General features: G+C 33.8%; 2 protein-coding genes across 10 annotated transcripts; one reads left to right on the top strand and one right to left on the bottom strand.

The window, feature by feature from the left end:
- The first annotated feature begins 736 nt into the window (after positions 1-736).
- Positions 737-21,708, top strand: LOC18054994 (calcium-transporting ATPase 8, plasma membrane-type). 9 transcript variants are annotated; one of them, XM_024177437.1, is made up of 38 exons: positions 759-926; positions 1,014-1,092; positions 4,446-4,611; positions 5,393-5,493; positions 9,445-9,605; positions 10,461-10,577; positions 10,662-10,701; positions 11,467-11,576; positions 11,676-11,807; positions 11,938-12,027; positions 12,800-12,869; positions 13,099-13,169; positions 13,249-13,332; positions 13,406-13,483; positions 13,567-13,638; positions 14,518-14,601; positions 14,679-14,761; positions 14,876-14,984; positions 15,071-15,126; positions 15,370-15,412; positions 15,502-15,585; positions 16,107-16,244; positions 16,357-16,422; positions 16,503-16,601; positions 16,977-17,087; positions 17,307-17,474; positions 18,006-18,065; positions 18,525-18,689; positions 18,794-18,910; positions 19,113-19,211; positions 19,344-19,481; positions 19,663-19,763; positions 20,086-20,131; positions 20,260-20,394; positions 20,578-20,685; positions 20,767-20,858; positions 21,054-21,160; positions 21,280-21,708. In XM_024177437.1, exons 5-37 carry the CDS (start codon positions 9,456-9,458, stop codon positions 21,154-21,156), a joined length of 3,219 nt encoding a protein of 1,072 aa, XP_024033205.1. In that variant the 5' UTR covers positions 759-926; positions 1,014-1,092; positions 4,446-4,611; positions 5,393-5,493; positions 9,445-9,455; the 3' UTR covers positions 21,157-21,160; positions 21,280-21,708. The 9 variants fall into 9 exon arrangements, 8 of the variants coding, with proteins under 8 accessions (XP_024033209.1, XP_024033205.1, XP_024033203.1 ...); XM_024177435.1 differs by having other exon boundaries at positions 4,443-4,611; XM_024177436.1 differs by having other exon boundaries at positions 4,438-4,611.
- On the bottom strand, positions 21,487-24,190 carry LOC18054992 (choline monooxygenase, chloroplastic). Its single transcript, XM_024177442.1, is given in 9 exon segments — positions 21,487-22,087; positions 22,177-22,270; positions 22,381-22,502; positions 22,749-22,762; positions 22,765-22,843; positions 22,961-23,173; positions 23,265-23,339; positions 23,469-23,604; positions 23,826-24,190. Coding segments are annotated over 9 exon segments (1,116 nt in total). The 5' UTR covers positions 24,149-24,190; the 3' UTR covers positions 21,487-22,027.
- Positions 24,191-24,461: the final 271 nt, after the last annotated feature.

Genomic DNA, 24,461 nt, shown 5'->3' with positions numbered 1-24,461 from the left:
TGCTATCACTCTTGTGGGTAGATCTACCCCCAATTTAGATCATTCAAGTTATGAACTTTTTAATTTGTATTAGCTCAGTTTGGTAAGGATGTATTTTTTAAAATAATTATTATTTATATGTGATGTATAAATAATTAAATGTGAAGAGATTTAGATAAATATTTAGTAAAATTTATTTTTAAAAATAACGTGAGTTTTAAATGCAGTCATATGTGCACGATAAAATTTATTGTTAAATAGATATAATGTTAAATAAAGTTTATTTACACATTTATAACACATGTATATAAAATAATTGATAACTAAAATAAATATTTTATATTATTAAATTATTTTTTATTCAGTTATCTCAATATAGTTGGTAATAGTAATATTCTCTTTGAAGTTAATGATTTTGTTTCCCACTAATAAGGATAATTTTAGATTTTTACAAAATATATAAGGAATCATATTAGGTATAAAATTGATTTTTAAAATCAAATTTTGAAAAACCTACTTTTCAAAATTTACTGTACAATAAGATAATTTTGACAAAAATAATTTTTAAAAAAATTTATTAAATATTAAAATTAACTTTAAGATTTTTTTAAAATCACTTTTGAGGCTCCTAAAAGTATATTTCCAAATGAGGTCAGACGGCTAAAACCTAACACGTTAAGGTTGAAACATGTATGGAGCAATGTTTATTTCATTATAGCTGTGTGGGGAAGGAAGGCCCATTAATGTTGATATTGTTGAACCGTCATGATCGTCGCTCTTTCCACGAAGTTTACAGGTGTACTAAAAAACCTGTAAAATAACAGAGGAAAATGAAATGGGGTAGCTAAGAAGTAACAACGTCTCTTGGTTTCTTTTTCAATACGACGGGAATTGCGATGTCGTCTTTTGCAACTACTAGACAGCAAGCTCTTCCGCGAACTTGCCAAGTAAGTCTTCATCTTCAAGTTTCGATTCCAACATCTCTTTCAGAAAAGGATTATTGATTCGAAGCTCTTTCACATCTCTTTTTAAAGAGGCCGACGGAATCGAATCGAACCGAAAGCAGATGATTTTTTTTCTCAGAAACTTCTTCATCTTTCAGCTCTAAATAAGGTAAGTTGTTCTTTGCATACATACTTTTATATATATGTGGATAAGGAAGAATAAATTAAAGTTAGATGAAATTGCAGCATCTCCTGCATGTTCTAGATTTTTGGCATATTTGTTTTTACAATTATCATTCATAATACGGATGAAAAAATGAACATAGAAAATTATGTTTCAATCATTCTAAAAAAAAAAAAAAAAACAAAGTTCGGTAGTTTTTCAATTTCTCCTTACTAAAATCAACATATATCACTTACTCTCTACTATATTCATAAGATCACAAAAGCCTCGACACCCAAAATTTAAAGGAAAAGAGGGGTAAATAGGTCGCTTGCTTGATAATTTATCTTGAGAATATAAAATATATGTTTAATATAAGGGAAATATCTTATTATTAGTTTTTTATTCATACTGAAACATATATTTCTTATTTTTAATTCTTAATTTTTTTTAGTTTTAATTTCCATTCATATGGTTCATTTACTTCATAATAAGTACGAATAAAAATGTATTTAAAAATAAGAGTAACATTGTAAAATTATGTCGTAGGAGGATATTGACTATTATGAAAAAGGAAGTAAGTGATACAAATTAATTTTTGTCGAGGAAATTGACAATCTCTCTTAAAAGTTCTTTTAATTTGGAGTTGGAGAAATTTCTATTTCCATTCATGATTTCGGCTTTTGCCAAATTTTTTCAGTTTCTTTAATTTTTTTTAATTATTAATTAACTCGCGCACCCTTATCATTACCGCTGGAGCTAGATCTTGCCTTCATAATTCATATTTATTTTTAACTTGTTATTTTGTGAATATGATATGTTTTTCATTAAAAATTGATATGTCTTCATTTAAAAATTGACGTCAAATGAGTACTAAGTACATTAAAAGAAATATAAGAGATAACCAGTAAAAGACAAAGACATTAGAGGATTAAAATGACAATCTCTTTTACAAAGTTGTAATGAAGTAAAAAATAAATGAGATTTATACGTAGTTATCTCATTGGTGCTTACTGCTTCATATAAACGAGGGGTGGGGTTTTCTTGATTTAAAAATTTGACTCGAAATTATGACATAAATTTTTACTATCAAGATGGAAAATTTAACTTCAAACCATATTATAAAATTGAGCGAATCCAATATTGCATGAAATATTTAATCATAATTTTAAGTAAAAAGTTTAAGCTACTAACCCAACTCTTATATAAAATATAATTTACATAGTAGTTAACTTTGTACTTCATATTGATCAGATTTAATCAAATAATATTTCCCCAACTAACTTTATCTTAGGAATATATGGGTGTTGATGATATAAAGTGAAAAGTAGTGAACGGAATTTTCTTTTTCCATTTCTTCCATCTTGGCATCTTCCACGAGGGAGTGCCAACTCCGTGAAGGCAAGTGTCTTATTTACCTTTACCTTTCTTTACCTTTACCTTTCTTTACCTTTATCTTTTGCCCATCTCTTGTCATTGGGCAATTAACTATAATAGTAAATTTTAAAATTTTCGCTTATAAATTACCTAGTTTGAAATCACCCTCGTTTTTTTAAATCTCAAGTTATCTTTATTTTTTTTTTCAAAATGATAAGGGAGAAATGAGATTGTTTTTTTTTTTTCAATCTTCTTAACAAAAACACGGGTAAATTGAGATTTTTTAAAATAAAGAAAGTGATTTGAAGATAATTAATTCACGATAGAGATAATTCTAAATTAATTCACAAGAGAGATAATTCTAAATTAACCCTATTTAAATTGAATCTCAAAAAATGTCAAAATTCATATGCCTTAATTTATCTAGAATTTTTTATTAAAAAGAAAAAAGGAAACAAAAGTTCGATATAATTTATTTTTTTTAACTTTAGACCAACCAACTTTTAAGAAATCCGTGCATAAAATTTAGTCAAATCCCGCATCGGATTGCCCATACAACCATAGTTAAATGCTTTACCATCTTGACATTTTTATCAAGATTTTGGTTGGACGGGTCATAATGTCAAAAATAAAAACTTGGGTATACTATATTATAAAATCTGCTGGTAAGGCCTTAAAGGAGAAACATAAAATAGTAAGTTTAAACAGAAATATATTACATATACCTGAGGGTTTCAAATACAAAATTGATGTAGAAGCAGGTAAATTTTCAATTTAGTACTTTATTTTTTCTGGAATTGCTTTTTTGGGCCTCGAAAGCCAGGCCTGCACATAGTTCGCCCCAGCATATAATGGTGCAGTTCAGTACAGAATCCGTTAGATCTTTTTTTAAATATTCGAAAAAAAAGAAAAAAGAAAATTCATGCTAATCTCATTCTGATTGACTGTCTAATTTGCATTATGACTGTGTTTAACAACATGATGAAATGACACACTGCTAATATATATTTTATTTTTCAAAAGATTGATTTTTTTTTCCTTTTTTTTTTCCTTCAAATTAATAGTTTTTTGACACCTAGAATTTTGGCAATATCATTGCACTTTAATAATGTAATGGAACAGAGTGACTGTTATGGGCACAATTTGGGACCAAGTTTATACGGCAGTATCATTTCGTGCACCCTGGTGGGTACATGCTAGATCAGAGCGAAACTGGCCCATACCCACAGCTGTGAAACAAGTAAATTACCGTTTGCCCCAAATTACGAAAAAACAAATGATACTAATAAATTAATAATGTAGGGCAATGATCATATCGCATGCTTCATTTGATCGGGCTCTCTTCGACTTTTTTTTTTTGTTTGAAAATCTTGACCTATATAAACTCATATATATAGACGATGGAATAATTTTGAAGAATTAATTACGATATACTCATAGGAAAGACTAATTAGATGTCAAACAAGAAAGTAAACAAATATCTTACGCATGCTTATTGGGATATACACAATGTAGTCAAGTCATTTTCACCGTCATCGAATTTATTTTCACTTTGTGTTTATGTCTAACGGCTTGCTACGCATGCTTATGTAGAGTCAACAATTTTATATGTCAAAAAGAGCTGCTCCATACAGACAATCGACTAGATCTTTTTGCTATAAGAAAAATCAAAGAGTATATATTAATAGGACCACTAAGGCGGTAAAACTAGTTATCAAAAGTTTTGCGTGCTATCTTCAAACTTCAAATACAACCCCTAGTCGGCTTTAGAAAAATATATATATATATATATATAGACTTTGACATCATCCCAAAAAGGGCAAAAAGATAAGAAAGAAGAAAAGCAAAAAGAAAATGCTTGAGCAAAATTAATCTCAGAAGTTTTATTTCAATAAAATGGTGACTGTGTGTGTGTGTGTGTGTGTGTGTGTGTGTTCACTTTGTTTGATTGAATTGGTTTTCTTTGAATGGAAGTAAAGCAGATACGACATCTGAGCCGCCGAAAATGTCAATAATTAACCAACATCTGGATCTGGGATTTGGAGAGTTGATTAAGCCAAATCACAAATGGAGCCCTGCATCGTTGTAATGTGCAAGCGACTGAGATCGTGTCTTTCTCATATTCACAGACAATAAAGGAAACCCCAGGTAGCCTCATCCTCACTCAATGTATTGTTTTTCATTACAAATGAAACCAAAACCATTGACAAAAGCAAATGATAATTCATCAACGCGTGTAATTCAAGCCGCTTACGTGAAGAAAATTAGTTTTATCACATGGTAAACTTATAAAACGTCAAAAGTGAAATTAGAAAATCTTGCCAAAGTAGAGAGAGCATCAAAAGTCACACAAGCTCCCTTTAATTTAGTACACTGCATGCTCCACATGCTGTACTGGCTACTTCTGGAAATCCAGCGCGACCCCTACTTTTATATGTGCCTTGCTTGAAGTTTATGTAAAGCAAATCTCTCACTTATTACATGTTAATTTTAAGTATTAATGGTCTGCATATAAATTGAGAAAAGATCGAAGCAGCTGCAGTACGTACTGTTGTCAAACACTTGATGTAAGGTGAGAGCAAAAAGATTCTTCCTGCAGTAAGTATCGGTTGTTGCATGCATTTCTATTGAATCACTTTAAATGATTTTGCTGGCATCATCATCACGACCTTTTATTCTTATTCTTATATATTGTTTTTCTTTTAAAATTTTCCACAGTTTTTTCTTATTTATTATTAATTATTGTACATTTGATTTGATTTGATTCGGAAAATCAAAAGTTTTCCTATGGAGTGAATATAAGGATCTTTGAAATTAATGTATTATTTGTATTTATATATATGCCGTCGCCTGTCGGAATAAAATTGTTGAAAAAGTAAAAAAATAGCAAGATTACATATGCCTTTCTCATTGCGTTACAATTTCATAGGTTTGCAATTGTTGTTGCAAGCGGCCTCTCCTCTCTCTCTCCCCCATCCTGATATCTTACCATTTATCTCCGGAAGAATTTTGCTGCAATAATAATTTCAGGTATGTTATTCTAAACCCCCTCTTCCCAATGCAGAAACTGATTAGAAAAAGATCGAATTCTAGTGTAGTTAATCTATGAAGGGTTGGATTAATTATCTTGTTTCATTACATTTTTAGATGATTAATTGCATGCATATATATATATATATATATATATATATATTGAATGCTTAGTTGTTTATCCTCCAACAGATGATTTAATTATGTTCGTTTGATAGCTGTCTGTTGGGTGTCATTGGCATATTGTGATCGCGTGATAGATATTGGTAAATATCAGTTGCTTTCCAAAATTCTGTCAATCTGGGTTTCTTCTTCTCAAGTAGTTCACTGATAGATGCTATGCTGCTTCTAAATAACTGATTATTTCATTTGAATATATTCATCATAGATTTTTGGCTCAAATGCATTAACTTGATTCTTGGCAACAAGATTTTGGAGGAAAAAAAAAAAGAAAAAGCCCAATTCAAGGAACAAAAATTTAGGATTACAACTGAGGCTTAGAGAAAGAAAAACGAACTCATAGAGGAAGAAAGGATTTCTGTCGAACTACTCAAACAAAGCACATACCTCAACTGACAAAAGAAGATTAATTAATATAAAATGTAACCGTACTCTATGTCCATAAATGGAGCTTGAAGATTTCACTATTTAAACCTTTCAAGCCTTTAAGATTTTTACAATTGACTTTTGAATATATCAATAAATCTTTACAGGTAGAGATGAATACACAAATTTCTTTCCAAAGTATTTTCTAAACTTACACCCACTCAATTTTAATATTGAAATAAAATTTATAAAGATTACTCTCTACAACAGTGTTAAATCGACAAAACAAGATTAATTAATATAAAATGTAACCGTCCTATTAATTACTTTTGCCCCTAGCACATATCAGGAGATTATAAAACAATGAAATATGAAACGTAATTAATTTCCTATGAAGAAAACATATAGTATTTAATAATAATGATTGTATAAAGCAATTTCTCCATATTAGAGCTAAGAACTGGGAGTAAATTGGTGCGTTAAAAACTTAGAGATTACGGCTATTAGAGAAAATCTCATCCCCCGTAAATTATAGAGAAAATTTGTGCAGGGTCGTTGAACATTAAGCTTGTTGTACTGAAGTTAGGCACTCAAATCCTCATTTTTTTCTGATAGAGTAATTACTTTTAATCTTTTTTGGACAAAGATGTAAAGATTAGAACTTTTTTTATTTGTTGGTTCAGTTAAATTTTTTCAGATGTAGGGGACTAGGGGTGAGCAAAATCTTCATCAACTTTTGACGTTTAGGCTATATCTTTCTAAGATTAAAAAATATGTAACTACTTAAATAAAAATTTCTTTAAAATAATTCTAGTGAGATTTCCAGAGAGTCAAAGCTTATACCTATATATATTTATTATAAAATTGTACAAAAAAAATGCCAATAAAAAGTCGAACAATAATAGCTACCTCAGCTTATCGGAATGAAATGCAAGATTGGGAACTTTGTTGGCCGTCCTATAAGAATTTAAAAGGTGGTTGGGTAAAGCGTTATGTTTTTTTTCAAAGTGGGATTTGACATTTGATGATGATAATGCATCATTTCAACTTAGACAAGTTCACAAATATCAGGATCACTTTGATGGCTCATTTCTTGAATCGTGACTCATTTACGGAACCCAGGTCATCGACTCAACAAATTAGTCATTGCCACTTATACCACTAGCTGACCGATCACACACACACACACACACAGCGCTCAAACTCTCACTCGAATTCCCACCTGCACACTTCTATGATTCTATCTCTTAACAAACCACACGTCGCATTCACATAGTAATCTCAAATAATTTAAAACAATTAGGGATGTAAAATCTGGGTCCCTACCCGGATGTAGGTGCATCCGGTTCTGAATCTACACTGATATTTTAAGCTTGCATCCGCATGTGGATCCGTAAAAAAATATGCGGATCCGGATGCGGGTAATATCGTGCTGATTGTTGGTAGATTTTTAAGATATTCGAATCTGCATAATAATTCAAATATAGTTTAAAATTTAACAAAGTTACCTAAGAAATTCAAATAAAATCCAATCATAATTTAACAATCAATAATTCAACACCTAAATTAGCATATAACAACTTCATAAATCCACAAATACAAATATCGAAACATAAATTAAACATAAAAAGATAATATAAATCCAAGTCTAACACCATCACAAACCCACATATATTCCATTTAAAACCATCACAAATAAAGACGCCACCACAAATTCACATAGGTTTTTTTTTTTCATTTAACTTAAAAATTTTTTCATTTATTTTTATTTAATAAATAAATAAATTAAAAAATAATGATATCCAATTTTCGGATACACTTGCATCTGGATCTGAATTCAGATGAATCTTTAATTTTAACATTTGGTATGGTTTATTTAATACCCTTAAGTAATTATTTAATCTCGTAAATTCTTATTAATTTTTTTAGTTGTTTAGTTATTTTTTGATAAATTTTTTTATTATTAAATAAACTATCTTGTCTCTAAATTTTATTAATAAAAACTCAAATTCTTATTGACAATCAAAGGTAAAAATCTGATTTATAAAAAAATTATTAGAATAAGTTCAACTTAAATACTTTCTATTTAAAAAGTTATAGCAAAGGAAGCGCGTGACAGCGGTCGGCACCACTTAAGGAACACTGCCGACCAGCTTTCACTTCACGTGATAAGCACAAAAAGCACCGACGCCGTGAGACCCATTACAGGCAACCACGTTCCTCAACACGTGTTGTAAGCGCGGCTTTAAGCCGTTAAACTTGCGACACATAACGCTGAAACCGCGTGATTTGTTAGTAACCGATAGATTCGCAGCACTGCTCGTATTTTTTTGAAATCGAAAGACCCCAGGCCAGAAAGTTATAAATAAACAATTAAAGAAAGAAGTAAAATAACCGATATTACAAGTGATTCTTCTCATGAGTCATGAATTTTTCCCAAATATAAAGAAAAAAAAAATAGTCGATGCATTTTACGTGTTGGGAAGACAATCGTCGCCTTAAATAGTTGAAACTAAATCATAGATAACCGGTTTATTTATTTATTTATTTTGTCTTGATATTGAAGTGCGCACGACTGTTACATTAATCGTGCTTCCGCGAAACTCCTCTAGTGCTTCGGAAGTCACAGGTGCGGTATTTTTGTAAACGCACGTCAAATACAAGCGAATATGCCCTTTTTTATTTTTTTTGTTATCTTCGGGTTTTGCTTTTTGAAAAGCTCGGCCGTACGGCTGAAATTACATGGTCGGTTTGACGCTCTCTGTGGATTTGTTCCGAGTCTTGACTCTCGGTCTGTTCGTTTTCCCAACGACTGTTCTATTCCAATATACTTCTTGAGTGAGGCTACAAAAACTGGCAACGACTTGGATTTCCCCTTTCTGTCTTTTATGCTTCCTTTGCTTTGTGCGTTATCTTTAAAGATGATATTTACTAGAGTTAAAAGAGGCAGTTAATTGATTAAGAAATATTTGGTTTGCCTGCAACGATTTGCTTTCCTGGTTGCTACTTTTTTTTTTTTTTAATCTTTTGCTTAAGAGTAAAGAGTAGTAAAGAGTAAATATAAAAGAGAAAAAAAAAAAAAAAATTCCAGAAGTTACTTTGCTTGCCGCTTGTGTCTAGAAATTAACATAGTGGTTTAGTGGAGTTGAAAACTTTGAAAGAAATAAGCAAATAAGACAAAAGTGCGCATAATATTCAAAGGAAGATTGATAGAGAGAGTTAGAAATATGAAAATACTTGTGTTCTAGGGCTGGGGCACACATCCCAGAGTTACGGCGTGAGAGTAGTGAAAGTTGCTAATGATTTTCAAATTTCTTGAACATTATGTTATCGAGATTACGACTGATTATTGTTTTGAAGAAGAAATAGAAAGATAATTGACGGTGCCATCTCTCCTGCGAACAGTTTAACAAGCAATGGAAGACAATTTTAAGGGATCGCCTTATAGGCGACATACTGATGAAGAAGCCGGTTGCAGCCAGCTTGGCTGCGATTCCGACGACGAGGGAACTTTTAGTATTCCCAGAACCAAGGATGCTCCTATCGTTCGTCTCAAACGCTGGCGGGTATTTTGTTTCTCTTTTCATTTTGTTCTTGTTGCTTAATTTGCATTTCTACTCTTAGACATATCGGATTTGGCGTGTTATTGGTCTCTCTATTTTGGTTTCCAAGAAGGGATTGTTGTGAGGTCTGAGGTGGGCTTTTTACTTCCACAATTCTTTTTATCCCGTAATAGCAGTAATTATTGACTAGCATGTTCTTAGTGTTTGTTCCAAGTTTGTGGTTATTTATACTAGTCTGAGTAATACTTGCATAGACAGATAGGTAGTTATGCCGGATATTTTGCAAGAAAGAGGATTAAGCGAAATAGAAATAATATGTATGTTGGTTGGAAATTGTTTAATAACATACGGCAACATTTAGTCGCTAGTATGTGGGATGGAAGTTCCGATTTGACACTTTATTGTCGTCGTTTGGTGACAAAAGCAAAGCTCATTTGTGGACTCTGTAAGTGGAATGTTTTCATGTTATCACTTTTCACTGGGTTGTGGCTCAAGTAATGCTCCCAGTATTTGGGATCTTGTCAAAAACAGTCATATAAGTTTTTGAAGATGATATTAATTTAGAGTTATTGCAACAAGTGCAACCAATTCCGTTCTAACAGTGAATTTTTAGCCCTTGCATTAGCTGATTTAGTGATATCAGTTGTAAATCTTTTTAATCTGCCATTTTACTGTTTATTTTTATTTTCTCTGTCCTAACTTCTATTGCAACACTTTTCATTTCCAAAAATGATAAAAGAAATATAATGACTATCCTGTCTCTTCTGGCATGCTGCTGTAGTACTATACAACTTGCAAATTTATGATTTTCTGTTCATGTGTGTGATTACTTTTTTTTTCCCCCCTTTTCTCTTCTAGCAAGCGGCACTAGTGCTTAATGCTTCTCGTCGATTTCGATACACACTGGACCTCAAGAAAGAAGAAGAGAAGCTGCAAACATTGAGGAAGATTAGAGCACATGCACAAGCCATACGAGTATGTAATTTATTAGTGGGAGTGTTATCTTCTATAAATCAAGTGAATTATTCATTTTCTAATCCACAAACTTCTCTGTTTTAGGCCGCCGTTCTTTTTAAAGAAGCTGGGGAACAAGCAAATGGTATACTCTCCTCTTGGGTGCTAAGTTTAAATCAAGTGAACTATTCATTTTCTAGTCCACAAATGATGTTAAGTGTTTTATAGTTATACAATTGATGTGTATATATGGTTTTAATTACTAAGTGGCCATTTTATAATCTGTTGTTGGTCCAAATTTATTCTGTGCTCTAGCAGAATCGACCTCTTGACCAGACATTTTGACCATTTCTCTGAAGAAATAAAATTTATCTGTACTCAGATAAAAACATACTTTTATTGTTTTTTTTTTCTAGGTTTTTGATTGTCCAATTTAGTTGTATTTGCATGGTTCTTAATTTCCTTACCCCCCCTCCCCCCCAAAAAAAAAAAACCGTACATTTTTTTTTCTTTTTCATTTTCAGTAGAAAAAGATGTTAGATAAATAAAATTTCTCTTTTTCTTAGTGCTTGTCTAAGTTTCTTGTTCTTTATTTTAAATACAGCTCTTGAGATTTTGATTCAATTACTTGGACTCAGCTACAATCTTTTATTCATTTGCAATTTTATGCTCTTCTGGCTGTTTTGATCCTATTGTGGACTTGCACCATGTGCTTGCAACTTCACAATCTCAGCCAAGCTGTTCCCGTGCTTCACCTTTCCTTGCAGCACATTCAGTACCGAGGGAATTCTGTTGTTTCTTTGATGTTTGATGTTTGCTTTGCTACTGTATTGTTAAGATTTACGATGTTTGGTGGGGTCATTGTTTTCTTTTTCCAATTCTTATAGACTTAGTGCTTTTAATTTTTCAGGTGCTGAAAAATTAATTGCAGTTCCCAGTGGTGATTTCGCAATTGGACAAGAACAACTTTCTATCATGACAAGGGATCATAATAATAATGCTCTGCAGCAGTTTGGCAGGGCAAGTCTAGCTTCATATTTTCCATTTTCTTCCCTTCAAGTTTGAGCTATCTTATTATGTGTGTACTCATTCTCTTTCTTATTTCTCTTGCAACATTAGGTTAAAGGGCTATCGGACATGTTAAAAACAAATTTAGAGAAGGGGATTCCTGGTGATGATGTTGACTTACTGAAACGGAGGAGTGCATTTGGATCAAACACATATCCTCGAAAGAAAGGAAGGAGTTTTTGGGTAAACTTTGTTACCAAGTTGAAAATTTGATTGCAGTTTTTCTCATTTGTACTTAATCCCTTTTCCTGCATTTTTCTTTTAAGAGATTATTCTACGATATATAATGCATATTGTGATTTTGATCTCCTAGATGTTCCTTTGGGAAGCTTGGCAGGATCTTACTTTGATCATATTGATGATTGCTGCAGCGGCTTCTTTGGCACTTGGTATAAAGACGGAGGTAATCTCATTCTGTGCATAACTCATTTCATTTCTGTTCTGATGAATCTACACGTTAGAAGGATTCTTTGAGGGATATTCTCAATTGGTTTCTCATGTTTTGGACCCTTCTTGCCTAGTATTTGGCTGGTGTTAGGTTTGTCAGGTATGGGTGATAATTGCTGGTATCGATTAGTTTTTTCTGTATTAAGTTTTGCAAGCACTGTTTGTCTTATTGGCTAAAAATAATTATGTTCATAGCCATGGGTAGATCGATAATGATAGTTTTGATACATAATTGAGTGCTGATATTTGAAATGGCTTTATAATGGTTTATAGCATACTGCAACTCAAAGCGAATAAGTCATTGTTGAAGAAATTGAAATAAGAGTTTCTGCTACCAATTCAATGATAATGATCATTACTGCTATTGTGGGGTTTTCATTGTTTTACTTGTTTAATTTTTGTTTTGCTAACTTGAACGGTCAACCTTGGAAAGAAAGGCCAAACTAATGTTATCAGTCATCTTGCTACTTGAAGACAAGTGCTTTAGTAGTCACCATTAATGCTGTTACTTTGAATTTATAATGAGAAAGGATTCCGAATCTCTAGCAGTCAACTGTAATCATAGCTGCTTCGAGTCCTGGTGCATTGTTGTTGATAACTGTTTACAGAGCAGAGTTTCGTGTTCTCTTGAATCATAGATATTCGCTTCATACCTTGGTTATGGTTTTATCCCTTGTTGCTATGTTTATTTATTTATTTATTTTTAAATTCAAATTTTAATGTTATAGGGTATAGAGGAAGGATGGTATGATGGGGGAAGCATTGCCTTTGCAGTTATTCTAGTAATAGTTGTAACAGGTATGAAAATAAATGCACAATGTTATAGTGTTAAGGGCATTTCATTGTTGTGATAGTTAATCATATTATGAGCAGTGTATGAATGTTTTGTACATATATCATTTCGATATGCACTGTTACAAGATTTGCATTTTCTTCAATTGTTTTAAATTTTTTGGCAGCCTTAGAACTCATGTATTTTTCCCTTGCTCATGAATAATTTATCTTTCCCCTTTTTTGTCCTCTTCAGCTGTAAGTGATTACCGACAGTCTCTTCAATTTCAAAATTTGAATGAGGAAAAGAGAAATATACATCTGGAGGTACTTTGCTGTATTGCTATTGTACTTATTCATTGTGAATATTGTTTTCTTTTGATTTATATTTAGTACACATTTGTAGGTAATTAGAGGTGGTAGAAGAGTTGAGGTATCAATTTATGATCTTGTTGTGGGGGATGTTGTGCCTCTCAACATTGGTGATCAGGTAATTGGCTTCGAATCTTTATTTAATGTAGACTACATTTTATTGTTGTTTGACAATCTTGGTCTGTCCCTAGGTTCCCGCTGATGGAGTTCTAATTTCTGGGCACTCTCTTTCCATTGATGAATCTAGCATGACTGGAGAGAGTAAGATTGTAAGCCTTTATATCCGAAATCTTGAAATTATTCATTATGTATCTTCCTCTTTCAGCTCTGTTGCTAAGAATGCCTGTTGCAGGTTCACAAGGACTCAAAGGACCCATTTCTAATGTCTGGTTGCAAAGTCGCTGATGGTAACGGCACCATGCTTGTAAGAGCGCTTCCTCCCCCCGCGAAATCATATTTCTTTTCTTCAGTTGTGGTTTAGCTAGTTCATGTCATATGAGGACTCAATACAAGAAAATTTGAATGCAAATGTGATGTTAGTTTATGTTAGGGTTAATTTGAGCATTTACCAAACATGATGTCGAGGTCTTAATTAGGGCTCAACTATAGTTAGAGCTAGCAAAACGAGTCACTGGATCGTGTTTTGTTATGTCAAATTTAGGCTGTATTGAGACCCTAATCTGTCACAAAAAATAAATAGGTTACTTAATAACCCAATTTACGTTGCACTATATGTATGTATGTATGTATGTATAATAATATTTATCCATATTAGAAAATATAGATGTCTATCAATATTTTACACATTTATACTATTAAAGTTCTAAATCTATATAGAATTGTATAAGTGAAACACCATGTATACATTCATCCCCCCCCCCCCCCCCCCCCAAAAAAAAAAGGAATTATGTCCAATATTTGAGTTTTAACGAGGAGAACCTACTTATTTTTCTAGAATAGAAAAAATAATTGTGTAATTAATCGGGTGTCATTAATCAGGTAAATGGGTTAAGAACCTTAACCCTAACCCAACATGGAAAAAAATCGTGCTGACCCAAACTTGGCCCATTTAATAATTGTGACAAATTTGGCGACACATACCTATTTATTCGTGTTGGGGTCGTGTCAAATATTGCCATGTCTAACTGCCATATGTAAGTAATAACTAGGGGAAACATTTGTGAATGGGGTCACCAACCTTCTTGTTTTGGTCAAGTTCATTTACCCTAATGACCTTTGCTGCTGTTTGCAACTCTGCCTTTGTCAACTTGCTTTACTTGTTTAAATGTCGTCCTTCCATTAGGTAACCAGTGTTGGGATAAATACTGAGTGGGGATTGCTCATGGCTAGTATTTCAGAAGACTCTGGTGAAGAAACACCGCTGCAGGTTAGGTTTCTTTTCATTGTTTTTAAAGGCTCTTCATGTTTTATTTGTTATGTTTACCTTTTAGTTATTTGGAATAGGTACGCCTGAATGGTGTGGCAACATTTATCGGTATTGTTGGTCTTACTGTTGCTTTAATCGTCTTGGTTGTCCTTTTGGCAAGGTAACATCATTTTGTGGATTATTATCTCTCTCTCTCTCTCGCATTGTATCCATCAAGCACAATCCATGTTATAGTGAACTCTTGCATATAACATGTATGTTTGAATTTGTTCAGATTCTTTACTGGCCACACCAAAAATGCTGATGGAAGTATTCAGTTTAGAGCAGGCAAGACAAAAGTTAGCCATGCTGTTGACGGTGCCATTAAAATCCTGACTGTTGCTGTATGTTCACTTTACTCATATGTCTTGTGTGTTAGTTTTGTCTGTATGCCTCTCTTAGTTTATGATTAATATTTTGAATGCTGTAGGTCACTATTGTTGTAGTTGCAGTGCCTGAAGGGCTTCCTCTAGCTGTTACCTTAACGTAAGTTTGTGTGTACAAGATTCTGATATTTTTGTTCATTTTTTTACACAACTGGCTCAAGTTGCCAGATATTAGAAATGGTATATTCTTATTTAAGAGTGTTTGGGGTTATCCTCACAAACCGTGTTATTTATTTACTTCTTAAATTATTTTGTGTGTATTTTATGTTAATATGTAAAGATTTTAATGATTCTCTCCCTTTCCTTTTGCTCATTATTCTTGTGTTTGTTGGCTGTGACACAGACTTGCCTACTCTATGAGGAAGATGATGGCAGACAAAGCCTTGGTATGTATTAGGAATTATTTTGTGCTCGGCTTTCAATTAGAACTCCACAATAATGTTTCATATTTAGCTTAATATATTCTGAAATGCAGGTCAGGAGACTATCTGCCTGTGAGACAATGGGCTCAGCTACAACAATTTGTAGTGATAAGACTGGAACATTAACCTTGAATCAGGTGAATTATTCTCATTTCCCTAATATGACTTGGTGTTAAGTGTATGCCTCCTCTGATAGTGATGTATCTTGATGATCGTTGGTTGATGGAAGATCCAATAGTGATTCTTGGCATACAGTATATTTGATATGATATAGTGATTCATATGTATATGTTGTATACCCATGACTTATGTGGCCACTAAGTTTCATTTTGATTGATTTAATGCCACTATATTTCGTGATAAAACCCACTACTCTTTGAGCCAGGAATTCAACATTCTTCTTTGTTCTTTCATGCACCCACCACTCCCTACCCCACCCAAATTAAAGCAACCCCCTTCAAGGTTGGCGTGAGGAGGATTTGACCTCTTACTTCCATTTGATGACGCAAGAAGTTAGGCTGTCCTGTTGGGGATGGTGCCAAGTATTCACTTAAATGCAGAGTTAATTCCAAAAGTCTGAAGAAAGAATTGATGGGTGAATTTGTTTTTCTTTAGATCAATGTAAACATCATTTTTCTTATGAGTATCCTATTCTCAGATGACAGTGGTTGAAGCTTATGTTGGAGGGAGAAAGATCGATCCTACGGATAGCAATTCACAGTTGTCCCCAATGGTGACCTCATTACTTGTTGAAGGCATTGCACAGAATACAACCGGCAGTGTTTATCTCCCTCCGGTTGGTTTCCTAATATCAATACTAATATGGTATAATTTATTGAGGAGAGCATTTGGTCCAGTATTCAGTTTATTATAATTGTAACACACTTTGCTTGTAACTTTGCGTGTAGAACGGTGGAGAGGCAGAGGTCTCTGGATCACCTACAGAAAAGGCCATTCTTCAATGGGGAATGAAGGTTTCATTTTAAGTTATTCTCATGTCTTTGTAATATTTCTGCCCAAAAAAACAAAAATTCATTCATTGATTCTTTTGCAGCTGGGGATGAATTTTGAAGCTGTTAGATCTGAATGTTCTGTTCTTCATGTTTTCCCATTCAATTCACTGAAAAAACGAGGAGGTGTTGCAGTACAGTTGGTAATGTAACTGTACATTTTGCGCTGTTGAGCAGTCATAATATTGTTGCATACATATTCCACTGATTAGTCACATTCAAAATTGAATCAGATCTCTTATTTCTGAACATCAAATGGGCAAATTACGTGCATTGAACAAGTATTAATTTACAAAACTGTTGGATTAACAGCACAGGAACTGTTTATATGCTAGTTAAGAGTTGCAACATCTGCTATTTAGGAAAAAAAAAAAAAGTCACATATGTTGAGCATTTTTATTTTTCAACCTTATATTGGTTCAACATTATGTGCATATAACTTTTGCCTGTAGATCAGTTTTGAACTGTTTTGCCTTATTCTTCTGTTTTCCCTTTTGTCCCACTGGTTGAACTTACAGCCCAACTCTGAAGTTCACATACACTGGAAGGGTGCTGCCGAAATAGTTTTAGATTCATGCACGCGGTACATTGACACAGATGATCACTTGGTTGAAATGGATGAAGATAAGGTTCGAGAAAATAGAATATAATTGTTAATTATTAATTCCTGCACATCTTTTCACCTGCTTCCTTGCTTTTCCTTTAGGGGATTGTTCTTGTGTTTTTCTTTTTTCCCCTCTTTTTTTGGTAGTTTAGATATGTTTTTAATTAAGTTCTGCAGATTATATTTGCTAGGAATACTGTACAAGAAAAAGTATGATTTTCAATGTTATGATGTTGGTTTGCAGCTGTTGACTTTTAAGAAAGCTATTGAAGATATGGCTTCTTGTAGTTTACGCTGTGTTGCAATTGCATATCGAACATATGAAAGGGAAAGAGTTCCTGATGAGGAAGAACTCTCTAGATGGGCATTACCTGAGGATAACCTTGTTTTGCTGGCTATTGTTGGAATAAAGGTATAGACTTAAAAGAATCTTGCTTTCTGAGTGCTTGCTTTTGGAAATCTCAATGCTTTTCTATCATTTGTGATTGGTACAGTGGACCATCCTGTTTTAGTCTGTTAAGCTTTATATTGCGATGTGGCAATAATTTCTGAGGACCTTCCTCTTTTAGATCTGTTAATGGTTTCCTAAATCATTTGCCAGCACGTTTAGGTGATATTATTGGTATAGACATTGAGATTCTGATGTGCCATCACGGCCTTCACTTTGCATAGATTATACTGTGAATACTGCATTGGGAGAACGGTGCTAAGCGTCTTCATGATATATGCTTTATCTTTTTCTTTTATTTCTCTGGTCTTTAATGGAAGAACGCTTCTTCGAACTTAGTTTCATTGAACATAAACTTCATATACTTATTGCTTCACATTTTCTTAGAGCATGAATATGTAAGAGAAGAAGGCACATTTAGTTACATACGAGTAACTCAATGTTCTTTACTCAAACTTTGGGTAATCTTTTAGCTTATACAGACAATATTTGCAGGATCCATGTCGACCAAGCGTTAAAGATGCTATTCGACTATGCCGAATTGCTGGGGTTAAGGTAATTTTTCATTTTCAAATTATCTGCGTACATCTGCTTATTGTGTTTCTTCTCTACTATCAACTCATGAAAACTAGCTGAGTACTCCTGAGTCTCTTCATCTGGCAAAATAAAGTCTTGATAAGTACTAGTTTGTTGATTACGATAGTTCAGTTATCGGTATCTGTGCCAAGTGTTTGCTGCTTTATTCAATAGTTAACATCTTGGTATTTCTGGATAGAAATTTGATGGGATGCCATATATGAAGTTTTGAGTATCATGAAAGCTTCATTTTTTATTTTTTTTTTAATTTTCATTGTTCAATGATAGTTGTCTATGTGCTTTGTTGTTGAATGTATGGTTTACTTATCTTGTTGGAGATTCTATTTCCTTCTTGTTTCTCGTCCTTTCTAATTTTAATATTTATTTTATGTAATGTTATCTGTTAAAATTAGTTTAACTAGCTGTAAAAAACATTAGGTGCGCATGGTGACTGGAGATAACATTCAAACCGCGAGAGCAATTGCTTTGGAGTGTGGTATACTAACTTCAGAGGCTGATGCTACTGAGCCTAATATCATTGAGGGAAAGTCGTTCCGTGCCTTGTCAGATACACAAAGAGAAGAAATTGCAGAGAAGATTTCGGTATGATCTGTGTATCTACTTTTTCCACTCTGTAAATTCTTTTGCATTGAGAAAATTTTAGTGTTGAACTGTTGGAAAGTGGTAATTTATTGCTATATGTATAGGTGATGGGACGGTCGTCTCCCAGTGATAAGCTTCTCCTCGTGCAAGCATTGAGAAAGAGGGGAGATGTTGTAGCTGTAACTGGGGATGGCACTAATGATGCTCCTGCCCTACATGAGGTGAAATGGATGTGATTCTACTTTGATATTTTATATTCTTACGTGAGAGTGTATTTAAAATTTCTGTTTCATCGTCAATGTTTTTAAATCATCTGGACTACTAGAACAGTTTCGTATTGGAGTTAAACGAGTCAGGGTGGCCTGGCAACATGCACTAAATATGATATTATAGCTAACGGAATTAAGTCATTTTGAAGTTCAGGCAGACATTGGTCTGGCAATGGGTATTCAAGGAACCGAGGTTGCTAAAGAGAGCTCAGATATTATTATCTTGGACGACAATTTTGCTTCAGTTGTGAAGGTTAGTGTTTGTTTTCTAAGCTTTAAGCCTCCAACTAATTCATGATATTCATTGTGCAATAAAATTTAAATCCTTTTCTTTTTTTTTTTTTTGGGGGGGGGGGGGGGGGGGGGGGTTTGTTGTTGAATTTAGGTTGTCAGATGGGGTCGTTCTGTATATGCAAATATCCAGAAATTCATCCAGTTTCAGCTTACTGTCAATGTCGCAGCTCTCGTCATTAATTTTGTGGCTGCTGTTTCCTCTGGTGATGTTCCCCTCAATGCAGTGCAGGTTATCTTTCTCTCTCTGACTGAATGGGTATAGAAGGACGAGCTTAATTGCTGGCCTTGATGATTTCTTTTTTTTTTTTTCCATTTCTCTCTCTCTCCCCACACCTTTCCCTTTATATGTGTAAGCAAGGATCGGCTTATCTGCCGGCGCTAATGACCACTTTTGCTTTCTCTTTGTTTAGCTTCTCTGGGTTAACCTCATCATGGATACCCTGGGAGCCTTAGCCTTGGCTACTGAACCACCAACTGATCACCTGATGCAGAGGTCCCCAGTTGGTCGAAGGTAGGAAATTGATGCTAAAAAATGAGCTTTGAACTGTTAAAAGTTATCCATGTTTCTTTCTTAGAAAAATTTGGGGTGTTTGGAGAGGTTATATCAAAAGTTCAAGATAATTTTAAATGCATAGGAAACATGAGCTTGATGCCTTAATTTTTTTTTTTATTTATTATTATTTTTATTTTTTAATTTTACTTAAGCTTACAGAAATTGGTTCATTGGATTGTCAAACTAATGCCATTTGTCTGTTTGATTTTCTTTTATGGATTTTCATTTTTTGGTTAAAACTATCTCATGCACTGATGGATGATTCTTGCATGTTTCTCAGAGAACCTCTTATAACTAATATAATGTGGAGGAATCTCTTAATACAGGTAGATGCAATTGTTTATTTGCTGGTTATAGTTTATGCTGTTATTATGTAGAAAAATTTCGATTTGCTCTTTTTTTTTTTTTAACTATTTATATTCTGAATATTCTCAATGGTGGTGAGAAATTTCAGGCTTCCTACCAAGTAAGTGTCCTGCTTGTCCTGAATTTTCAAGGGAAGAGGATTCTGAACCTGGAGAGTGATTCCAATGCCCATTCCAACAAAGTAAAAAATACTCTGATATTCAATTCTTTTGTCCTTTGCCAGGTTAGTAAATTATCAGGGAATACAATAATTTGTTAAGTTGAGCTTCTGTTTGTTGTAGTTTCGAGGGCAGCTTGATGCTGCTAGCATTGTCACTGCTAGAAGTGTTTTTTTTACCGGCATTGTTGGTTTGTAACTGTCATAAAATTGGATGGCCTGACAAACAGGTAATTGTTTGAAATGCAGATCTTTAATGAATTTAATGCTCGGAAGCCTGATGAAAAAAATATTTTCGGAGGAATTACTAAGAACCGTCTTTTTATGGGGATAGTGGCAGTAACTCTTGTACTTCAGGTGAGACTCTTCCGACTTCCTTTATTTTCTTCTTGGGCTTCATATTTGTTGCATTGTCTTATATTTTGTTTTTATGTGCAGATACTTATCATTCAGTTTCTTGGGAAGTTTGCATCAACTACCAGGCTTAATTGGAAGCACTGGATTATTTCCGTCGTCATTGGCTTCATCAGGTTATTTGAGCATCCTGTTCTACAATAACATTTGTATAGAAATCATCTTTCCAAAGTTTATTCCTCGTTTTGTTATGACAAAAATTAGTGTACCTCAACTTTTAATTTTACAATCAGCAATAAATAAATCAATTAGGTTCCTTTTGTAACTAACTGGAGTCCTTGTTCACCCCTCCCCCCTCATTTCCTTCTCAGTTGGCCCCTCGCTATTCTGGGGAAATTGATACCTGTGCCAGCAACTCCCTTCAGTAATATCTTCAATGTATTCAAAAGAAGACGTTCTCAACAAAGAAATTAGGAAAGTAAGAATCCCCTTCACTTTGAATTCCATTCCCTCTTCCTCCTTTATAATACCTGTTATGCTGTGATAAATTTTAATTATACTAAATCTTAGATTCATATGCAATTGTCTGCCCTGCAGGTTAACCAATGGGAAGGTGCCCGGATTCATCTGGATCACTTGGTTTGTCAATATTTCAGGCTTTTGTAGAATGTGCTGTCCTTTTTTGGTTGACAGGATAAAAAAAAAAAAAAATCCACAGATTTGAAGATACATATGAATTCAATATGAATAGGAAAATTCGCTTTTTGACTAACAAGGATAGTTGAAGGAGAGATCTATGTTCATAGAGATGTTTTCCAATTAACTGGCTTAACAATACACAAGCTATATTTTGCACAGCTACGATGTCAGATATTACGTTTTTGGAACTTGTGTGCAGCTCATCTTTCTTGATGATGTGTTAGGCAGTTTGGTGCTTCCTTGTCTGTATTATATATATTCTCTCTATTTGAGTTTTGACGGGTGCAGCAAAGCAAACTGTATGGTATGACTAGCCTCTGTTTTTTACTTTCTGGATATTAGAAGCCAATTTCAGTCTTTCAGATTCATGATCGTGAATTTCAAAATCTTAATTGGAATTTATGGGATTGGAACAAAATGTGAACTAGTTCGTAAGGTTACAATGTAGTAGAGAATGGAAATGGTACATGGCTTGTTCGACAGAGGGTGCATACCTGCCGCTACAATATGCTGGAGATTCAAGGCCCCTCTGGACACCTTCACAAAGAATAATGTCTTCTATCTGCATGCCGTCCCCAAACATTTCTTTTAGAAGGAAAAGAAAAAATAAAATAAAACCAAAATGAAAATGCCTTAAATCATCAATTTATTGTACCTGCACTTGCTCACTATCTTTAAGGCTTTGCTCTATAAAAGCTTTGTCGTCCTGCAGCCAAAGATATATGTATCTTACAATCATAGCTTGTTAAATAAACTGGTTTCAAAATGGCAACGTAGTCAAATAACAAAACTTACCATCAAAGAACCATCGAGAAAGTAGTCAAACACCACTTCGCATCTTGTAGGTCCGAGAGGAATCACCAGATTGGTGTCCATCCAAGGTCCATAGCTGTAAGCACTCAAAAAGCTCAAGTTATATTATAAAGGGAAACAAATTATCAGCTCTAGCTTCAGGGAGCTATTACAAAATCAAAATCGACCTAATTATCGAGGGAGTACCGATTAATCATGAAGTTTGGATATATGAAAGCATAAAACGCTTTAGATCCAAGGCGATGGGTATCATCTGTGCCTTCTGTAGAGCCACTTTCACATCTTTGGACGCTAACCTTTTCATATAACTGTCCCAAAAAAAAAAAAAAAAAAAAAAAAAAAAAAAAAAGCATATAGTCCAATATAATTAGTAAAAGTCATCAAAATCTAAATACTACAGCATAATTGGATTCTACTCTAGTATCACGAAATGTGAATTATCTGCGTTATTGGTTCTAAGAATGTTATCCCGTGCCTGTCAAAGCCATGCAATAATAGCTTCTTTCATTTATTACAGTAAGCTATGGAAAATTTATATGAGCAGAGAAGCATACCGTTGTTGAGTAAGATCCAGCTGAAGACCAGATGCAAGGCCTTTATGTGCATATGGAACATGGTAACCGCCATCTAAGTAGTTGTCGCAGGAAACCTGCAAGAACAAGAATTAGGATGATTCCCAGGCAGTTTGAGCTTAAGATACCGCAATGGAAGACAAAGATTTAAGTTGGACAGAGCACAAACTAAGTTTCACATTTCAGAGCCATACCTTCCAGTTGCATTCAATGGTGTACTCTCTTCTGCATAGGTAGCTTAGGGAGGAATCAATACCATTTATGCTCAGTATTTCTGAGCTACCACCCAGCCACTCGTTCGCTACTACATTACTATCAACTTCTTCTTGATGTACAGCTTCTTTTCCCATATTTAGAAGAACAAATGGTCCCCAAGTAGCTACTTCAAGAGGCACAAGTCCAAACTCCTATCATCCATGGCCACAAAAAGTCAATCAAATTGTTCAATCCATTTTAAAACTCTGTCAGATTGTTGTCTGAATAAATATTAGAGCATACCTTGACATTAAAATCCTTTATGCCGGTTATTCTAGTGGCCTTGAGAAGTGTTCCATCCAGCCCATATGTCCATCCCTGCATAAAATTAATAAAATTACATCTTTAGTTGATCGTACAAAACATATACAAATATAAAAGTTGAGCTTTTTTTATCTTTGCAACATAAAATAAAAGAATTGAAGTCTAACAAACTTGGGTACTAACATGATAAGGGCAAACGAACCAAGACTTTTTCCCACTTCCAGTTGCAAGAATAGATGCATGATGCCGGCATACATTATGAAAAGCATGAATCTTCCCATTATCATCTCTGCAAACCACAAACTCTACTTCTCCAATTCTGCAAAATTTTCAATACCCCGTTTGGTTTTCAAAGATAATACAATAAATACGCAACAAGAAAATGTTCAAAATGATTGTGTAAGTAAATTCAAGTGTCAAACATTTCCATACATCCTACAATAAACCTAACAAACTTTAATCAATGCAAACATAACCCACACAGTAAAATCCAACAGAAACCAGAATTTTTACAAGATAATAATAAAAAATTGATCGAACCTTCCACTGAAAAAATCTTGAGGGTCTTTAAGTTGATCCGTATAACCAACGACCTGCCAGCTTCTGTAGAAGACACGATGGAGTTCAAGGGCAAGGAAAGAAGGATCAGTGTACCATGAGCTTGGTGGAGTTAGTGCTTTTTCTATTGGGATTTGTGGGTTAAATTCATATACTAATTTTTGAGCTGCGACCAAGTTCTCAGAATAACAAGAAGATGAAGAGCAGCTCCGCTTCTTTACACAGTTGAGAAGTTGATGGCTTTTGAAGGTATTATGATTTGGAATTTTCATGATCATCGCCGTCGAGCTCATCGTCATAGCCATTTTTCCCCCCCTTGTGACGGGGGTTACAGTCTTACAGAGACACTAAACTTAGGCTCTGTTACCCCTTCGTTATTATTCCGTCGGGTTATTTTTAAATAACTCCCCGAGGTTGGTATAATTACAGTTAGATGGCGAGATTAAATGTATTCTCACTTGCCTCCTTTGTCATTAGTATACATACGCGTTGACTGTTATTTAACCTACAAAATGACTAAAATACCCTAAAGAGATGCGCAATCCAAATTTTGACACCTTAACTTACTTTTACAAAAATGGCCTAATTACAAAATTTGTGGACCAAAATAGCTTGTCA

Source organism: Citrus clementina, unplaced genomic scaffold (genome assembly GCF_000493195.1).
Source record: "Citrus clementina cultivar Clemenules unplaced genomic scaffold, Citrus_clementina_v1.0 scaffold_1, whole genome shotgun sequence".
NCBI lineage: Eukaryota > Viridiplantae > Streptophyta > Magnoliopsida > Sapindales > Rutaceae > Citrus > Citrus x clementina.
The sequence above is the reverse complement of the archived record's forward strand: the minus strand, read 5'-3'. Positions and strand labels throughout refer to the sequence as shown.

What these genes read in the sequence shown, in the direction of transcription:
- LOC18054994 (XM_024177437.1), top strand. Translation starts at nt 9,456, where the DNA reads ATGGAAGACAATTTTAAGGGATCGCCTTATAGGCGACATACTGATGAA. An exon ending in CACATGCACAAGCCATACGA is followed by an intron (nt 10,578 to 10,661) that starts GTATGTAATTTA and finishes TCTCTGTTTTAG; the next exon opens with GCCGCCGTTCTTTTTAAAGA. An exon ending in GTGAAGAAACACCGCTGCAG is followed by an intron (nt 14,602 to 14,678) that starts GTTAGGTTTCTT and finishes TATTTGGAATAG; the next exon opens with GTACGCCTGAATGGTGTGGC.